At 43.8% G+C, this 20495-nt stretch overlaps 1 protein-coding gene across 6 annotated transcripts in view; it reads right to left on the bottom strand.

Moving 5' to 3' along the window:
* Positions 1–20495, bottom strand: part of CTNND2 (catenin delta 2) — a 236816-nt gene that overhangs the window by 91961 nt on the left and 124360 nt on the right. For all 6 annotated transcript variants that reach the window (XM_060278053.1, XM_060278051.1, XM_060278050.1 and 3 more), the window contains one exon: positions 8551–8764. In XM_060278053.1, coding sequence (XP_060134036.1) covers positions 8551–8764 — 214 coding nt within the window. The remainder of the gene's footprint in view (positions 1–8550; positions 8765–20495) is intronic.

The raw sequence follows: 20495 nt of genomic DNA, 5'->3' as shown, positions 1-20495 counted from the left end.
TGACCTATTCTTCTGCTACAGAAATTGAGGGGAGTGTAGCCAGGTCTGCAAGTGGTCTTCCATTCAGGCAAGGGTGCTGCACTGTATACTGTTTGAGGAGGCTCAACTAATGGAAAATGTGCAGATGCTACGATAACTTGAACAAGCAGAGGACACAGAGCTTCTTTATGGCAGAGGCTAGCACAGGTTTTTTTTTTTTTTTTGCAGGGGTGGACTCTGCTAAGGGTAGGGCCAGAACAGGCCACATCAGACCCAAATCTTGCTTACTCTGTTTTTGCTATTCCTTTTGCCAACTACTTTTGTGGCCAAATTAATTAATTTTAATTCAATTCATTCTTTTGCTGCCTTTACATCCAGGGAATATTCAAGGTGCCTTAGAGCTATAAATTCTGTGATCTCACATTATCACATGCAAAACAGGGAATAACAGTAACAATAAAATAACACACTTAAAGAATATATCTCACACTTAAAAGAATCAGGCAAGGTTGTGAAATGTATTTTGCTACAGGTTATTGTCAAACAGTTGTATTTAGGATTACCAGCTGAGGGAGACTTAAGCAAGAAAGACTCCCTCTGGAGTAATTCTGCTGATGTCATCTTTTCACAGAAATGATGGAGGCCGCCCTTTCTCAAAGAATTATGATCACACACAACCCTAGGCAGGGGAAAAACCATGCACACCCTCAGAAACAGAATTCCAAATTTAAAATGTCAGTTCCAGCTCTCTGTATCTGTTTATCTTTGGAAGAGAGTTCGGGCGAGTTTACTGTTCAGTTGCCAATGCCAAATACATGCACATGATAAGTAAGGAGTGCATAAGAATATGTTCCTCATATTCAACTACAAAATTGTGTGCTACAATAATGCTGAAAGTTTGCTTTAAAAAAAAAGCCACAAGGAAGCAAACAAACAAACAAACCAACAAACATGTTTATCTCAGGGTTTTCCAAGTGTTTCAGCGTGGAAATTTGTTGACAGGGAGGTGTTTTGCATTCTTAAGTAAACAAAGGTAAACTTTTAAAATTTACAATTTGTCTATAGATAAATTCTAATAGAAGAAGCTTGGTCATGAATATGAACTTAAGTCCTGTATCTTTGAATACAGTTTAATTGAATCCAGCTTTTCTATAGGTGACTACAGATTCACCTTCCATGCAGAAATATACAGAGATGCCTTATACAAGGTCAGATCAATGGTCTATCCAGGCCTGTACAGTGGTACCTCGGAGGTGGTCACTCGCCAAAGCGGTCGCTCCCTGAAGGCACGCTACTGCGCGTGCACGAAGTGCCGATAGAGCACTTCTGTGCATGCGCGAGCTGCGCATATTTCGTCTGCGCATCCGATGCCGCGAAACCCGGATGTAAACACTTCCAGGTCCGCGGCGGTCGCTCACCGAGGTAGGCGTAAACCGAGGTTTGACTGTACTGTCTATTCGGATTGGTGGGGGTTCTCAAGGGTTTCTGACACAATATCTTTCCCAGCTTTTAACTTGGAGATGATTTTGAATGCAGAACATGTGCTCAGCACATATGTGTACTGAGAGCTAAAATACAAAGATCCTCCTCTTCACGCAGAACATGTCCCTGAAACCAGGTGTTGCATTCACCAAGGGCAGCTTTAGCCCCCATCCCCAGCCATGCTCTTCCTACTTATTTTTTCTCATATAAGTGAATACTATCTAGGGAAGAAAATAACATGCTGCCACTCCTGATGCAAGATGGCCCATTCTCCCCCAACAAGATGATGTTCTTTCTCTCTCGTATATATACTTCTCAGGTGGGTCTGCAGCAATAAGTAGGCTCTCCTTCCAGAACACCTTGCTCACCATAATGATAGTAATTTTGCCACTTAAATAATGTCTATGAAAGCAGTAACAGAACATATTGTGGTACCTCCACCCTAAGGATTTGTGTGAGCTCATCTGCCCGATTTGCCGCTGCAGTCTTCCGTGCCATAGCTGGATCCTGTTTTCTGACCACCGACGGCATCGTAAGTTGCTTACATGCTGCCGGTGCTTACGAACAAGTAATGAAACATCTAATGGAGCTATCAGAATTTAGAACAATTCCTCTTACACATTGTGTTCATTCTGTATGAAAGCCTTTGGGCCTTAAAAGTTTGAGGCTACTATAAATAGCTGTGCCACCTCGACGCCAACCGTTGATGTCGCAATAAAAATTACACATCTGTGTTTATGCACTTCAGTAACTAAGCTAATGTCAAGGGCACTTTTGCAGAAACTTATTAAGTTGATTAAGTGATTAAAAATCCTGCATAGGAGATATCCTCCATTCAAGCATAATTCTGTTTAAGTAAATCTGAATAACCATCCTACACTAAATGTCAAAATACTTTACGAAAAGGCACTTGGCAAACGGGACTGATGAAAACATTACATCATCTTAACTGCACAAATACCCTCCTTGAGGAATATGCTGCATTTTATATTCCCCCACCCCACCCCAGTGACCTTTCTTTTCAATCTGAGAGTTTTAACTAAATGAACGGTCGGTTTGGATAAGGAAATGCAGCTGTAGCAGTGTGCAGAAATTTCGGCCACATTTGCAATTACTGCAAATGAACTCAGATCTGGGAATTTGGCAAATTCAGCCTCCCTGCCCCAATTATGAACTGGGCCCAAGTCTCTTCAAACTCAGGCCTATGTCCTAATGTAGTCTTGCTCTTATTGCTCCCTGCCGGTTTCCCCACCCCCTTTGAAGCTAAGCCCCTTGAGGAGATTTGAAGGCGATGGCTCACTGATGGGGCCAAGAGAGCCCTTGAAGGGATCTGCTTCACTGGAAATTGAGAAATGCTTTACCATTCCTACTGGGTCTCATGGGATTTTTATTTTCCTATGGCTCCAAATTCAACGGATTTTGATTGGAAGGAAGTGAAAAATTGGGCAATGGGGGGGGGGCAATACTTTCACATTTGGTTTTCCCCTGACATCTCACAGGATGCATAGGTAGTACTGAATTTTTCACTGAGAAAGCAGAGAAATGAAGAGAGAGAACTTTCCAAGGCGACATTTTCTTCTGCCATGCTCATGTACAATACATCACAGTTAAAAGCAGTGGCAGTTTCCTCGTCATGTGACAAGAAGTACTACTAGCCGTGTCTCGTATTTAAATTTAGAACATAGTAGTAGGACATGAGAGAAATAGCAGACATGGCCAAACCTGGGCCTCCAGATGTTTTGCAACTACAACTCTTCATCATCCCTAGCTAACAGGACCAGTGGTCAGGGATGATGGGAATTGTAGTCCCAAAACAGCTGAAGGGCCAAGTTTGGCCATGCCTACTCTATAGTGTGCTTCTCACAAAAAGTAAAGGAGTTGGCAAACCACACATCACTGATTGCTTCTCTACACTCACCAAAATCTCCCTCTCTGTATCTCTCTCTATATGCACACACAGAACTAGACAATAATGGTGAATATTCCTAGCCTAGCCTTCTACCTAATTGTGTGCTAGTCAGCTACATTTTGTGATTTTTGCATGTTATGTCAGCATGCAAAATCCTATGATATTTAAAATGCTGTGCATTTTATTCCATTTTGTGGGAAGGGAAGTGTTGAAGCTGAAGAAAATGTGGAATGAGAAACTGCAAGAAAACCACTTGATTCACAAACTGAAGCCACTCTAGATTTCTCTGAGCTTCTTCTCTCCCCTCCCCCAATGCCCCCACAGGCAATGCTATCCTCTTTGATTAGCAATCAGCATGCCTTGTTTGAAGAGGATGGATGCTGTCATTTCCCCCTTTCTTAAAAAAAAACCCAAAGTTGCAACCATATTGTAAACAATAACTTCTTAATTTTAAACTTCAGATGCAGGAAGTATTGTACTCCTAAATCATGTTCCTCAACAATAGGTAGGCGCTCTACCTCTACAGCACAACCATTATATGGTGACCTCCCTTCTTTCCATGTTTGGATTTTATTCTTCACAAAGGAGTTTTAAAGTTTGCTCTGAGCACTTTTCCCCCTAGTGGGTGTTACAAAGTGAAACTGCCTGCAAGATAGCGTGGGTAGAACAGACTATTTCAGATTGGGTGCTGGGCACAGGACTGTGATTTGCGGTAACTAGAAGTATGCTGGTAGGAAAAAGCAACAACTTTGATTAATTCCAGTGAGATTCTGTGTGCCTCCTATGAGGCAGGCAGTTCTGCAGAATGTCTGCAACAGGAAAAACTGAACATTCAGTCACAGCCGATGCAGCAATATGCTGGGATTGCTTTCCCTCAGAGGAGGTTACCTGCTTAAACTCTGCAAGAGTCACTGCTCTGTGTGGGCTTTTTCCCAATCTTCTTGGGTGTTAAAACAAAATTTTAAGTCGCATTTTACTCTAACAAAATACACATTCCTCCTCCTCCTCTTCTTCTTCCAAGTTTGAGAAATGCTAACAAATTACACGCAAAACTGCTGCCCTCCCTCACCCCCTACATCTGATTTGCAGCTCCCTGTCAAAGCTGCATTTGGAAAACTCCGCAAGGGAAAAAGTGACCTGGAAGGGAACAGTTTGGAAGAAACCAGTCTCTGCTCCAAATGTAAGTTGTCTCTGCTTGTAATGAGTAGATATGCGGTGAGAAATCAAGTGAGGGTACTAACATAAGCCAAGTTCCCCCAGTAGAAATGAACATGAATAGTGTAATTTCCCGAGTAGGGCTGCTTGGACCAGTCCACCTGCAGGAAGAACCAAGCTTACCTGCTACAGGTAAGCTTTCTTTCCTCTTGGGAGAGCAGGTATAAACCAGTGAATCCTGCCAGGTCTTTTGTGAGTGATTGAACAAGGTTTGAGCTTTTGCAAGAACTTAACCAAGTGATTGCAAAATAGGGAAGAGCTCAATGGGTAGCCAAGAGACTCACTGAGCGATATTTTAGCCCACTGCTGTCTCTCAGCTTCAGGTTCTTGTGAGGGAAAGCCAAACTACATTTTCTTGAGCTCCATTCTACAAATGAAATAAACACAAACGCTGTTTATTTAGGCTTCCTAAACCTGTGGCTCTCAAACCACACGTGGGATTTGCGTTTGTGTGCCCCCCCTTCCCGCTGCCTCCATCAATGACATCTGTGTGCAAACCTTTCCTTATAAGCTAATGGGTGGTGGTCTTCCCAAACATGTCAAATATGCTAGGATCAGGGAGCTGAAAAATGGCCAGTCTCTACCAGTGTTTCCCAACCTTGGGTCTCCAGCTGTTTTTGGACTACAATTCCCATCATCCCTAGCTAGTCAGGGATGGTGGGAATTGTAGTCCAAAAACAGCTAGGGATCCCAAGGTTGGGAAACAACCATCTAGCCTATTATCAGAGTAACTAAAGCATGGACCAAACTATTCTCAAGTGTAAATAGCAACAAAGTCTTTGTCAGGCTCATGCTCTTCAGCAGTTTACGAGCCAAAACACAAGTAATAGAAGTGAGCAGCTGAAGTATTGCGGGATGGGGTGTACCTAAGTATATTGTTGCCTTTCAAATTTGAGGAAGAAGGGCCATTTGTGCCCAGGCTCACTTGGGATTATGTCAGTTGGTGCGGTCAGACGTTGGCCCTTCTATGCTTGTTCAATGAAAAATAAGGATCCTGTTAAAAATTGTCAACAAAGCAAGGGCATACACTGGGAAGGGCTGCAGTTTAGCAGAAGAGCATCTAGATCCCAGATTCAGTCCCTGGCACATCCAGCTAGGGTTGGGAGAGAACCAGTCTGAAAATCCTAGAGAGACATAGCCGGTCACTGAGCGAGAAAGACCAATGGTCTGTCTTGGCATAGGACATTTTCTTACATCCCAGATGTCAACAGAATATTAAACTGTTACAGGCCTTAACGTTGGCGTCCAGATGAATAGGAACTATTTCTCACTATTGGTAAATCAAGGTGGATGGAAGCTCACAGAAAGTGGATTTCAAACTGACTTATTTAATCTCATAACATTAAGATTCAAAACCCTAAAATGTATTTTAGATAATTGACTTTTTATTTCTATTCTTTGTATATCGTATTGTTGTTTTATTGCTATGGCCGATGGCTGAGGCAAATAAAGATTCATTCATTCATGACATTAAGAGGAGTGACAAGTCTCAGTCATCCATTGCTGCTTTTGCCATTTTCTCTGGTAGCCTCTGTCTGGATTATTCAATTTGTCACTCCCCCCACTCTTTGATCTAAGTGAGGGAAATGCTGGACAAAGGCCACCTGGCTACAGGTTTGTCAGGGGAGGCCTGATGCTCCATGTCTCAGATGTGCTTTCTGTCAACACTAATTATTCTGAGCTGAATAGTCTTCATGCTTGTTTATGTTAATTAGAAACCTTTTAATGATGGGTGTAAAGAAGGCTGATTGCCGAAGAATTGATGCTTTTGAATTATGGTGCTGGAGGAGACTCTTGAGAGTCCCATGGACTGCAAGAAGATCAAACCTATCCATTCTGAAGGAAATCAGCCCTGAGTGCTCACTGGAAGGACAGATCGTGAAGCTGAGGCTCCAATACTTTTGGCCACCTCATGAGAAGAGAAGACTCCCTGGAAAAGACCCTGATGTTGGGAAAGATGGAGGGCACTAGGAAAAGGGGACGACAGAGGACGAGATGGTTGGATAGTGTTCTCAAAGCTACCAACATGAGTTTGACCAAACTGCGGGAGGCAGTGGAAGACAGGAGTGCCTGGCGTGCTATGGTCCATGGGGTCACGAAGAGTCGGACACGACTAAACGACTAAACAACAACAATGATGGGTGTAATTGTCATAACCTGCTTAGACATGTAAATTCACAGAAAAATGAAAGTTTTGTGGACTGGAGAGGAAATGGATAATCTGTATTTTGTGAGATATTTGTAAAATGCTCAAACATTAAGCGGATTGTATTACTTGAGTCACCCATTAAGATGGCGCCACAAGCTTGGCCGCATCCAGCAAGTTCCACAAGCAGAGATGCTGCCTACTTGAGAACAAGACTGAGGAACCTTCACCCCTCCAGATGTTGCTGAACTACAACTCCCATCAGCCCTAGCAAGCACGGTAAGAGCCAGGGATGATGGGAGTTGTAGTTCAGCAACTCCATGTAGCTATGTCACCTACATGGAACTATTTGTTAGTTTGTTTTTTTAAAAAGATTAAGCACACCTGAAGCAGAAACGTCATGAAACTATGAGTTATTTTTCTTCTGTGCACCACCGACTGCTGATTAGGGCTGGGCGATAGCAGCTTTTCAAAGCTGCGGTGTATTGCCAGCTAAACATTGTGGTTTGGTGATATACCGCGATGTTGGGGGAAAAAATGGCCTCTGCCCACCAGACACCGGGTGAAACCGCCTCAGCTCTCACCCTGAGAGCTGAGGCGGTTTCACCCAGACTCTCAGGCTGGGACAATGCAGCTTGCTTTGCGCAGTTTGGTAATATACCTAAATGGCCATGTTATTGATGCTTCAGCCACTAACTATTGTATACTCTGCCTCATTCTGTGAAATAATGTCAATGAAAGCATAATACAATTTAAAAGCAACTAGTTTAAAACCTTATTAGCTGGGATTTTTTTCTGCATTACTTCAGTATGTTTCAAGAATACAACATATATTGAGAGGGAAGGACATTAAAAATACCCTTTTTTTAAAAAAAAGGAAAAAGGGTAAAGGGAACTCATTTCTCACATCAGCAGATATCCACTGTGCAAGTTGGATGTAGTTGATTGAGATGATTAGCAGCTTGCTCCTCATTTGTTCATAGTAAGCTTGCATATAACTCCCTGAAGGCAGGGGGCAGATAACACAACCAAGCACTGAAGCAGTACATTGACAATGAACTACCAGTTTTCACTTTACTGGGTCTGCCAGTAATTCTGTCACTCATTAGGAACCAGCTCCTGAACACCATGTAGCACAGCATCCTTCTGACAAGAAGAATCTAATTAATTCTGCCCAACAGGTAAGAAGAGATGAAAGGCCGGATGATTAAGACATGGAATTCAATGTACGTATGTTCAAAATTCTGCATTTAGAATCCATAACCATGAGTCACATAGCCTGCAGTGAGGAACTTATGATTATTTTCTTGGGACAGAGGTCTTAAAGGAGGCTTGAATCATAAAAAAGGCTTAAAATAGGATGTTTAAAAAACAAACAAACAAAAAACCCCAACCACCACATTACATGTTTTGAGGGAGTTTAATTCTGCCCCACCCTGCCTGCTTATGGTTTTCAATTCAATAACTCATTAGAAACAGCAGGAGCGTCGGGAAAAAAAATTGTGGCCGAAACAACACACCATTGTACCAGTTGCTTTTCCACACATTGCCCAGTACCTGTCCTGTATCTGCCAATGAAATTATACCTGACAAGAAACCTGGTTTCCTAATGAATATATGTATATGATATGCATGTTTGCAAGCACAAGATTGCCCTTAGTCATTTCTCACAAGTACATTCTTAAAACAACTTCGCCACAATCCACGAGGAAACTTAGGTCCGCTTAACCTCATTGAAATATCTTCCTCAGCTAAGCAAATTCAGAAGCGCACTGCTAATCCTTAGCATACAGTACAATAAATGAAAAGATAGTCAAACCTGTGACTAGTTCTCTGATTTCCAAATCTGTAGTCTTGCGCAGTAATCGTACTAGTGCTGGAATACCCCCACAGTTTTTCAAAGCAATTTTGTTGTCGTCGTTGGCTTTCCCATACACCAAATTCCTCAGCGCTCCACAGGCACTACGGTGGACTTCTGTCATTCGATGGTCCAATAGGTCCACCAGTAATTGTATTCCTCCTTGTCTTCTTATCTGCAACATTAATGTTCAAATTAAATTCAAAATCAGTGGCTGATACTCAATGAGAGTTTTAAGATATCAATAATTTTTAGGTAACAGTTACAAAGGAGAGAGCACATGTGCACATTAGCAAAGAAAGGTGCTAGGCCTGCTTTATCTGCTTTCAAAGGAACTATGGCAGTGTTTCTCAACCTTTTTTGGGCCACGGCACACTTGTTCTATGAAAAAAATATCCCACGGCACACCAACTCTGTGCCGCCCTATATTTAGTTTAGTTTGGAGGGGAGACGTAAAGCATGCCACTGAAGAACTGCTGCGCGGTAGCCAGGCGGACCCACCAGGCGCAGAGCCTGCGGAGTGAGCGGGGACACGTTAGACGGCACGCACAGACCCCAGGCGGGCAGACACGGGAGCGCAGCTGCCGCAGCCTCCCTCCCAGCCGCCCCAGGCAGCCGCCGCCGCTCTGGCCCGGCGAAGGGAAGCCCTGCGCAGCCTTCCCCGCCTGCCTCCTCCTCCCCAGGCGGCAGCGCCCTCTCTGGCCTCCAGCTGGATGCCGACTCTAAATTTTGCCGCGACGTGCGGTGATTTGCATTGTCACGTGCTTGGCGGCCGCCAATAAATAGCACTGACCCGCCGGAAAGGAAGCCGGCCGGGTCACGATGCGGGCGCTCGCCTTGCGTCGTGACCCGGCCGGCTTCCTTTCCGGCAGGTCAGCGACGTGACAATGCAAATCGCCCTTCTCGTCGTGGCACACCAGCCAGCGTCTTGCGGCACAGTAGTGTGCCGCGGAACACCGATTGAGAAACGCTGAACTATGGGAAATAAAAGCTCTTGACATGGGAAGAATAAAATTGCAATCAAAGCATCTGGACAGATGATGGAAAAGAAATTCCCCCCACCACCACTTGGAGGGAACAAAATAAGCCACCTTCAGGGACACGAGGCACCACCTGCATTTACGAATTGATTTTATGGTCTATGGTGACAGCTGTCATCAGAATTATTGCCCAGAACAATGACTGGAACACCAGTTTCTAACTGCTTGCACTAATTATGTACCAACACAGTATAATTCAGCTATAGCACTTTCTAGATTGCCCAGAGAAAGGTATCAATAAATACTCGGAATCTGCAGGAGTTACAAGGAAATTGGCGAATTGTCAGTCTACAAGACATACCGTACTATCATTCCCATTTGCTATGGAACTAGACAGAAAAATGTGGTCTTTTAAAATGTGTATATCTGGAAACTGATGTGGACATCATTATCAATGGGAGAAAACTTTCAAGAAGACAGCAGTCTCTCCGCTGCCAGATAAACAACACCAATTGTATTGCGGTGCAGATTTCAGGGGAGAGAGATGGGTACCACTCCATGTACAAGTCCAGGCAGCTTTTCCTCCTCTAGCTGGGCTGGTATTGTTTTGTTGTGAATGAATGGCTTAAAACGGATTAACAACATTTTAAAAAATACTATAAGCCACTTTGATGACTTCAGTGGAAAAGCAGGATACGAATCCACTAAATGAAACAAGCCCACCATTGAGAAGAAGCGACAAAACACTCCATACTGCTGCACTTAAAAGGCAGTGTTAAAAGGGCAAACTTCTACACAGGACACGTTGGTTGTTGTCAGGTTCCTATCCCAGAAGGAAAGGCAGCCCAGTCCCCAAAGAGGACAAGCTGAGCAAATGAAAGCAAGTAAGAGAGAACAGGAGAGAACAAACGAAACAAATACAGGCCATTAAGCAGGGAATTAGCACAGGTGGCGCTGTGGGTTAAACCACAGAGCCTAGGGCTTGCTGATCAGAAGGTCGGCGGTTCGAATCCCTGCAACGGGGTGAGCTCCCGTTGCTCAGTCCCAGCTCCTGCCCACCTAGCAGTTCGAAAGCACATCAAAGTGCAAGTACATAAATAGGGACCGCTCCGGCGGGAAGGTAAACAGCGTTTCCGTGCACTGCTCTGGTTCGCCAGAAGCAGCTTTGTCATGCTGGCCACATGACCCGGAAGCTGTCTGCGGACAAACGCCAGCTCCCTCGGCCTATAGAGCGAGATGAGCTCCTGTTGCTTGGTCCCAGCTCCTGCCAACCTAGCAGTTCGAAAGCACGTCAAAATGCAAGTAGATAAATAGGAACTGCTACAGTGGGAAGGTAAACAGCGTTTCCATGTGCTGCTCTGGTTTGCCAGAAGCGGCTTTGTCATGCTGGCCACATAACCTGGAAGCTGTACGCCGGCTCCCTCGGCCAATAAAGCGAGATGAGCACCGCAACCCCAGAGTCGGTCACGACTGGACCTAATGGTCAGGGAATGCAGAGAGTATCTTCAGTGCTAGTGCTTTGAACTACAGGTAGGAGCCACAGTCAAGGCTTCAGGGTTCACAAGCAAGGCAAGAGATACCTAACCAAGCGGAAGCTGCTACAAAGATGCCCCCCAAAGCTGACCCGCCACTGTCGTCAAGCTTTTAAAGTTGAGGCGGGGAGAGCTCACTCATGACACTCTCTCACCCTATAAGTTTGCTGCATGAGAAAACCTAAGGGTTCCTTTTAGGTATCTGAAGAAGTGTGCATGCACACGACAGCTCAGACCAATGACAAACTTAGTTGGTCTCTAAGGTGCTACTGGAAGGAATTTTTTTATTTTGTTAGGCTCCTCTTTGGTGAGTGCAACTGATCCTACCTTTGAAGGCAATGCTGAGCATGCAGAAACAAGACTATGCCCTGCCCCTCCAACTTCTCTTGTTCAACTTCTCCTTCCTCTGGCTGGTCAGAGCCCCCTGCCCCCTGCCCAGCAAATGGGTCTCTGTGTTCCACAGGAGAGGGCTTCCATCTCTCTTTTCTAATTTCTAGTCCCAAGGAAAGGACCCGCATCCTTGATTCCCCAAGTGCTTGCCTTCTATCCGCCCCCATCTGCTCCATCTGTCTGGGGCTGCCATCTCATGCCTGAACCTGATGGAACCAAGGGGTCCATAACAGTTGTTTACATTCACCCTGTGTTAAAGAGGAAGATGCAAAAATTATGGAAACATGTAGAGGAGGTAGTTATTTTCTTCAAGTCTCCCTATCAATCTGTAAATTGGAGAGGGACAGGGAGGGGGAAGCTATTTGAAATAACCAGGGGAGCAAAGCTTAGGTTCAGAGAGGTCTAATCTGGAAACACCCCCCCCCCACTGTAGCAGACTTTCTGATATATAGGTTTTCGGTTAATACTCCACTGATGTTAATTAGCACTGTGCATCATGGATATGCTTCACTAAGTACTAAAGTCAATTAATAATTAAGATTAACAGCGTAGTGTTCTTATGTGGGTGTTTGTGATAATGTCATAATATTTTTTATTATTTTCACACAGCTGTCCAAAACTGAAGCTTGAAGCACAACTAACAAGCTCAAAAATGGGCCAAGTTATGTAAAACAAAACAAGTCAAACAAACAAACACCTGGGGGCTAATCTGACCAGAATGCAAATAGAAACTCCTTCCTTCACAGCTGCAACCCTACACTTTCTCCCTCTTGCTGGGCTGTAGCTCTTTAGACTGCAGTTGGTGGATCACATTTTGAATACTCTCCCAGATTAAACATTGCCATCATACATAAAATGAGCACATCAGGGAAATGGGTTTAGGGTATTGTTTTCCCTAATCTGCTAGAACTGCTTTTGTGACTAGTGTACAAGTAAGTGAGAAGTACAGTGGTACCTCTACTTACGAATTTAATGCGTTCCAAACACACATTTGTAAGCCGAAAAAAAATGGAAGTTGAATCCCATAGGAATTCATTGGGAGAAAAAATTCGTAAGTAGAAGCAAGCCTATCTAAAAATTCGTAAGTAGAAAAAATCCTATCTAAACCGCATCCAAGATGGCAGACGGAGCTCCATTCGTAAGTAGAAACATTCGTAAGTAGAAACATTCGTAAGTAGAGGTACCACTGTATTTGGGGCTCATCCACACTCCCGTTTCTCCTGCGATTTTCAGGCGCAGGCACAGGCCTTGGCCTGAGAGGTTTTTTCTTTCGTGCCACCGCTTCCCCCAGGAAAACCCGCCGCTTTCCATTGAATTGGAACGAATGCCAACTGGGTTTTCTACAGATTGCCTAGAAATCTTGGGACAAAAGGAAGAAAACACAGGGCAAACAGAAATGTGGATGAGCCCTCGGACAGCAATAATTAAATGTCCTACAACACCAAATCTGTAATTCAACAGAGGGGAGATTACGCAATGAAGCATTTGGAACACAGGATGGAACAGGAATTTTTCTGCATTAGGAATTTAGATTGAACAGCTTCTGTCGATCCAAGGTGAGTGCCTGTCCAAATCTAAGCCCCATATAATAACTGTGCTAGAGGTTTAGCTTTAAACACTTCAAGTGCTGATGGCATGTGATTGCCACCTTTTGTATGGAAAAAAGCATGTCAGAATTTTGGAGCTGGCTTTGAGACGCTCTACCTCTCTTTCAAATCAGAACCAGTGAAGGCAGTGAAAGTCCTGTGTGGGTGCCTGGAGGTGGTTGGAGGATGGATGGCGGCTAACAGATTGAGGTTGAATCCTGACAAGACAGAAGTACTGTTCGTGGGGGACAGGAGGTGGGCAGATGTGGAGGATTCCCTGGTTCTGAATGGGGTAACTGTGCCCCTGAAGGACCAGGTGCGCAGCCTGGGAGTCATTTTGGACTCACAGCTGTCCATGGAGGCGCAGGTCAATTCTGTGTCCAGGGCAGCTATCAGCTCCATCTGGTACGCAGGCTGAGACCCTACCTGCCTGCAGACTGTCTAGCCAGAATGGTGCATGCTCTAGTTATCTCCCGCTTGGACTACTGCAATGTGCTCTACGTGTGGCTACCTTTGAAGGTGACTCGGAAACTACAACTAATCCAGAATGCGGCAGCTAGACTGGTGACTGGGAGTGACCGCCGAGACCACATAACATCGGTCTTGAAAGATCTAAATTGGCTCCCAGTATGTTTCCAAGCCCAATTCAAAGTGTTGGTGCTGACCTTTAAAGCCCTAAATGGCCTCGGTCCAGTATACCTGAAGGAGCGTCTCCACCTCCATCATTCTGCCCGAACACTGAGGTCCAGCACCAAGGGCCTTCTGGCGGTTCCCTCGTTGCGAGAAGCCAAGTTGCAGGGAACTAGGCAGAGGGCCTTCTCGGTGGTGGCGCCTGCCCTGTGGAACGCCCTCCCAACAGATGTCAAAAAGGAAAACAACTACCAGACTTTTAGAAGACATCTGAAGGCAGCCCTGTTCAGGGAGGCTTTTAATGTTTAATAGACTACTGTGTTCTATTTTTCTGTTGGAAGCCACCCAGAGTGGCTGGGGAGACCCAGCCAGATGGGCGGGGTATAAATAATAAATTATTATTATTATTATTATTATTATTATTATTATTATTATTATTATTATCCTTTGCATATTTCAGATGCGCTCCCCATGACCCTCTAGGGCTGAGATATTTAAAGATTTTAACTTGTTCCATCAACTGATTAGACAGCAATTCAAATCCCCATCCGGGGCAGATGGGGTGGACTGCATTACTGATGGCAGGGGGTCCACTGGTGGCAGGTATCTTTGTCCCCAAATGAAGGCATCCCAAGGGAGGAAGGGAGCTGATCTGGCCTGGGATCCACAGGACCTTGAATTGCTCTCATAGCCAGTCAAACCTGACCTGGGTGATTGGCCCTGATCTGCCTGCTCCATCTTCTGCCACCAGGAATGGCCCAGCTCTGGAAGTAGCTCTGCAGAGCTGTGGCTTTAGATTTCTGTCTGAATTATTTTCCTTCTCATCAAAGCAATTATCTATTGTGTCAGTGCTTGCTGTACTGCTGCACTGAGCAGAAACCGGGAAAGGACATAACTGCTGATTGCCCACCATCACTAAGGACTGAAGAGGTGAAGGAGGCCTAGACCCCATGGAGATAGGCAGCAGATGCACAGTCCCACTTGTCTTGGCTGGTACTGCAGTATGAATAGTTAATATACATACTGTAACTTAGGGTAATAGTTATGCTATTATGCATCAAGTAGATCCGGAATGCATAAAATACAAAAGTATGTGTGCCACATTTTGAGGTCTTGGGCTCTGGCAACCTCTCTCAGGCACACTCTCTTAACCTTTGCTTGGATCACCTTTGCAGATCAGGAAGCTGGAGACAAGGAGCAATATCCTAGCCACTGTTACAGAAGTGTCACGTCCATGCATCTCCAATACTGCAGAGCCAACAATCTTCAGGCAAGAGTTTTATTTAGACAGAAAGCAGCGTTCGTTCTTGCAATTAAACCAAACATTGACTGACATGTACTGACGGGAGTGAACCACACGGAAAAGTATACTTGAGGCAGGGATCTGATTAAAATGACACATATAACCAGGACGTGATCTAACCTACACACACGCAGAGTTATAAAGCAACTTGATATTTTAAAACAGTATCTACGCCTGATTCCAGTTTGTATCTCTCCCACTGCCTGAGAAGAAACTCTAAATAAAAGGATCTACTGAGAAACTTATTGAACAAAAGATAACATAAAGATGACAGATGAGGGGAAAGAGGGGAGAAAACACTGCTAAGACTAGTATTATGACCTTATTCAAAAGAAATGTCCAATTTCTTCTTAGCAATACTTCCCCAACGTGGCAGATGCCTATGCAAGCAAAGGAATAATTTCACACTGCAAGTGGTAAACAAATTGCATTCACCTTCTCACTTTCACCTTTTACTGCCTGTGATAAGTACCAGCCAAGGCACTTACTCATCCTAACTGCCCGAGAATGAATTACAGCCAGGTATGTAAGTGGCTGAGCAGCCCGCAAGCCTGCTGCCTCCATTAATGCTCAGTTACCTGTCTTCGAGTAAGCTCCAAGGTCACTCGCTCTAGCATTTGTCCCATTTAGAAACTTAAGAGGCATTGAAAGTCTTTGTAGTTCCATGCAACCATTTTAACCACTGCAGTGAAAGGGCAGTGACATAGACCACTGTTACAGGGGATGACTTTTCAATTTTTGTGCTTCTGATTTTTTTTTTAAGTATGAGAAACATTTTTTTTTTAAAAAAATGGCAGTTTGGAAAGAGCCAACTTTGGCAAAGAGCCCATTCCAGTGTTAATGAATGGGAAGCTCATGGGGGAGGAGGGAGTCTGCCGCCACACTGCCCACAAATGCTTATTATCTATGGTTGGCAAGCAATTCGAAAAGGGCTGCTCTGTGACCAAAACACATTCCCAAATACACAAACTTGCTTTAAGTAGCAGCCTGCAAATTTAAAATTGACCCCTATCAGTTAATCACTTGAAGACCGAGTTGATTAATCCTAAAAACTGCATTGTTGGCAAGTTTAGCTACAATAAGCCAACTTTTTAACTGCAGTTGCTGCTTCAAACAAGAATGTGAATAGCATTACAGCATATGTTCCAACTACCCTCCTTACCAGGGATAGCACCTATTTTATGGACCCACCCCTGGCAAATCAGCAGTTCTGTCTTTGTCGCAGAATTTTATTATTGTGCCTTTGTCTACATTGTACTCTATGGTTTTTGGTGTTGTATGATTTTGTTTGTACTTGTTCTTAAAAACAATAAAACACACTTTTAAATACATACTGATATGTAAAAACACATGCTGTAGAATTATTTAGATTTCAATCAACTCCCCTTCAGCGCTCAATATGTTTTTGTGAGTATTTTTGTGAGTATAGGGACCAATGCACCTTGATTCTAGCACAAATGGTGACACAAAAATGGCAGTGCATTATTTTCCTTCCATCTTCTCATAATTATTAAAGTATTCCTCATGCCATTGTCTTTTTTAAAAAGCAAATCCTGTTATGATTTACTGACATGTCCTGTTTCAGAACGGGGTATAGCAAATAAACACAGAGAAAAGCCCTCAGTATCGTGGCATGGAGACTCCTATTTTCATCTGTGAAATAGTCCAAGGCATGTCTTATCAGCACTACTCCTGCCAACAAGAGGGTAAACTGGGAAAGAAACAAAGAAGGGGAAATGGATGTGTTCCTTTACTGAGATGCACAGAAAGGAACCCCGTAGAAGGGCTTTCTTTTTCCAATGCTAAGATGCCTTTTCCCCACCAACAAGGAAGCTGCCATCTGAAAACACCAATAGTTTAATACTCCATGCTGCTTCCAGAGCCCTCAAGCGCATGGGTGAAACCGTCAAAATTCAGGAAGATCAGGGGCAAAAGTACTATGAATTGAAAGGTGCTATTGTTTAAGACTGGGAGAAGAGTAGGCTTGCTTGTTCTATGAGAAAATGATGCTGGCCACTCTCAGGCAGCCTTTTGTGCTCAGTGTGCTACAAATGGCTAGCCTAGAAATGCGGGGAGGTGGCCTTACTTGCAATCCTAGCTGCAACTGTTACACCCTGTTTTGCTTTTTGTGTCGGATTGGAATGGGGTAAGAAGCAACATAACGCTGCATGCCACCCCAATCTTTGAGTGGTGTGAGATTCCAGCAGTTCCGGGGTTTGCATTTCCTTTCAGAAATGAGACACAACAGAGACTGTGGTGTCTTCATGATATATGGTTTATTCACACATATATAGAACCTGAACCTACGATGGAGAGGTTTGCACCATTAACACCCCAAAAGGTGCTTTATTTCTACTTTACATCACAGCCCCCAAATTCTACTCCAAACTCTGGCTTTTGTCTTCCTTTTGTTTTCTTAATGCCCAGCACCCAAACAATTGCTTACCTCATCAAGAAGCTAGCTTGGCTTGATTAGATCAAGGTTTCCGAAACTTGGGTCTCCATCTGTTTTTGGACTACAATTCCCATCATTCCAAGCTAGCAGGATCAGTGGTCAGGGATGATTGGAATTGTAGTCCATAAACAGCTGGAGACTCAAGTTTGGGAAACCCTGGATTAGATTTTAACATTTGCCGGATCCAGGGATTAGAGGGTGCCGGCAACCACAAACTCATAACAATAAAATTGCTGCTGGTCACCACAACGGTCTCTAGGTGAAAAGATTTATTCCTGCTATGTGTTGCATGGCAGACAGGAAGAAGTTGTTCTGGGGAATACCAGCAAAGAACAAAAACCTAAGGCAGGAGCCATATTGAAATTAGTTTCAGTACAAGTGAAGAGTTACGTTAGCAGTAGCATCAATTCAGAATGTTTGTAGCAGCAAATATAACACCAGGAAATTTCAGCAGATTCACTTGACCTCTGATGAGGAACCCACAAGAATCAGACATAACAAAATGCAAAAAGGTTCGAATATGACAAAACGCCTTAACATCAAGGTCAAATGAGCCACACGGCTCTGCCTAGAGGAAGGCACATTTTATCGTATGGAATATAGGTGCACATCAAATACGCAAAGAAGAAACAACTAGCTAACCACAGAATCATACCCTCTACTGCTGGTGTTTAGGCTATGAGAGCCATTATGCAGCACAAATGGAACCATTTGCCCACCCATGAGGGAGGCACCAACAGGTTCCAGGCAATCCCACTGAGGACAGAACGTGCTCAGTAGCCATGGAAGGAGACACGATGGCAGTGTGGTCTTGCTCTCAGAATGGCAGATAGGCAGAGATCCTGCCTCATGCGAGAAGCCATGGAAAGCTGTTTGTTGTGGAGTAGGACAGAAATATGGGAGGACGACAATGACTGGAATGGAGTGACTGGAATCTGGAACAGCGGCACTAAGGTGTGCCGAAGGGAATGGGGACTGTGCAAAGCACGGCTCCCATTCACACCCTAGCTTATTAATTCAAGATATGATCGTACAAACTGGGTTAATGAAGACTGCTTTTATGCCTCCCCCCTCTTTTTTTTAACAGTTTTAATATCTTGCTACTGTGGCTTTGTTTTTTCCTGCTCAGCTTTTGCTTATTCTTTTATTTGTGCTTAGTATTTTATCATTTTATGTCTTTAATTCATGTTCTACACAACTCTGAAGGTGTTGGCAGTGGAGCAGGTAAATATTAATATGTGCATACATAAATAAATACATACATAAAACAGTGCAGGCAAAATATGGGTTCTTTTTTCACTGTATCACAGCAAGCCTATATTTGGACCAGCAGCTCTAATTAACATTACCTATAGTGGTTATGGTAATTCTGTAAGTATCAATCGGAAACAGAGAGGCATGATTTTCTGGAAAATTACTGAGACATTTGTTCATGTGCTGCTTATTCTCTCTTTCTCCCAACTCTGATTAAATAAAGTCGCTGAAACTGTGAAAGCTTATCAGTGCGTCCCAAAGATCTTTAATTATAAGTCCGTCAGCATTGTAGCACTTATGAAAAGGGCATAATAATAATTGGCATCGTCGCTTGCAGAATCTAGAAAATCTCCCTTAATTGCTAACAGACACCACAATATTCCATAATAAGGGAGCCTACGGTTTGATCCCTGCAATCATGTTTCTAAAGCAAGATAGAAAAGAAGCAAACACAAAGATCCGCAGTGAATAAATCTGATATACTGTGTTTTAGTCATGGGAACATGGACTATGCTGCCCCAAACTGGTTACCTCCACTCAGTTTCATTTTTTGTGAAGTGGGTCTCTATAAATAGGTATGTGGTAGTGCTAAGGAAGGCATTGTTCCTGTTTGTTTGTTTCTGTGCAACTTAACTGGAGACTGAAAGCAAAATGGCACGTCTTCTCCCAAAATAATCAATAAGAAGGGCTTTAATCCTTCCAAGCAAGAGGACCAGAAGAAGAAGAAACTCAACATATTCCATGTGCTTTTCTTCTTCCTGGATGTCCTTCCTTCATAAATCATACCACAGGCTTCCTTAACTTCACGCCCTCCTTTTCCTTTGGCTATGCCTTTACAGAGCGAGAATTACCACTGTATTCTTGTGGCTGAAACCCTGCACATGGCATCTGGCAGGTACCGTGTTTCTCACAAAATAAGACACCGTCTTATATTTATTTTTCCTCCAAAAAACACACCATGGCTTATTTTCAGGGGATGTCTTAGTTTTTATTAAGCTTTTTATTTTTTATTAAGCTTTCAGAGAGTTTTGCTGGGTCGGGGCTCCGCGCGGCACGCACTGCTGCCCTTGCCGGCTCCCGCTCGGTCGGGGCTCGACGCGGCGCACCCTGCAGAAACACCATGCAGACCTGCTCCCACCACTACCAGTACCCCAGTACGTCTTATTTTTGGGGTATGTCTTATATTTTATTGCCTTGAGAAAATCGTGCCATGGCTTATTTTATAGGCACGTCTTATTTTGTGAGAAACACAGTACTAAGGGACAAGGAACCGGCTCTTCCCACATAGAAAATCTAATCCCCATTCCCCCCACCCCCACCCTGTTGGATCCTTTGACCCTTACCAGACACTACTTTTTAACACAGTAGCTGCCTGGTAATATGCATAAATTACTTTGATGCTTTCATCATTGTGTTCCATGGGGCGTACTCCCAAGTGAGCATACAACTGCGGTCAAAAGAGAAAGACCAAGTCTTGGTCTCATGGTCACCAAACGTGCCATGTTTTATCAATACTCAGGATCTCCCTCAGCCTGTTCTTTCAAGGGGAGGACAGATGGGAGATTCTGGAATATCCCTAATATTGGTTAAATAAATAAATAAATAATTTCTACCCTGCCCATCTGGCTGGGTTTCCCCAGCTACTCTGGGTGGCTCCCAGTCGGTAAAACTCTGCTACCATCTGGGTCAAATAGGACATTCTAAAGGGGAAAAAGCTTTTCTGACCTTAAAACTCTTTTTCTTTCAGAACATTTTTTTAAAAAGAAAAAGAACTCA

Source organism: Zootoca vivipara, chromosome 8, assembly GCF_963506605.1.
Source record: "Zootoca vivipara chromosome 8, rZooViv1.1, whole genome shotgun sequence".
Classification (NCBI taxonomy): Eukaryota; Metazoa; Chordata; class Lepidosauria; order Squamata; family Lacertidae; genus Zootoca; species Zootoca vivipara.
The sequence above is the reverse complement of the archived record's forward strand: the minus strand, read 5'-3'. Positions and strand labels throughout refer to the sequence as shown.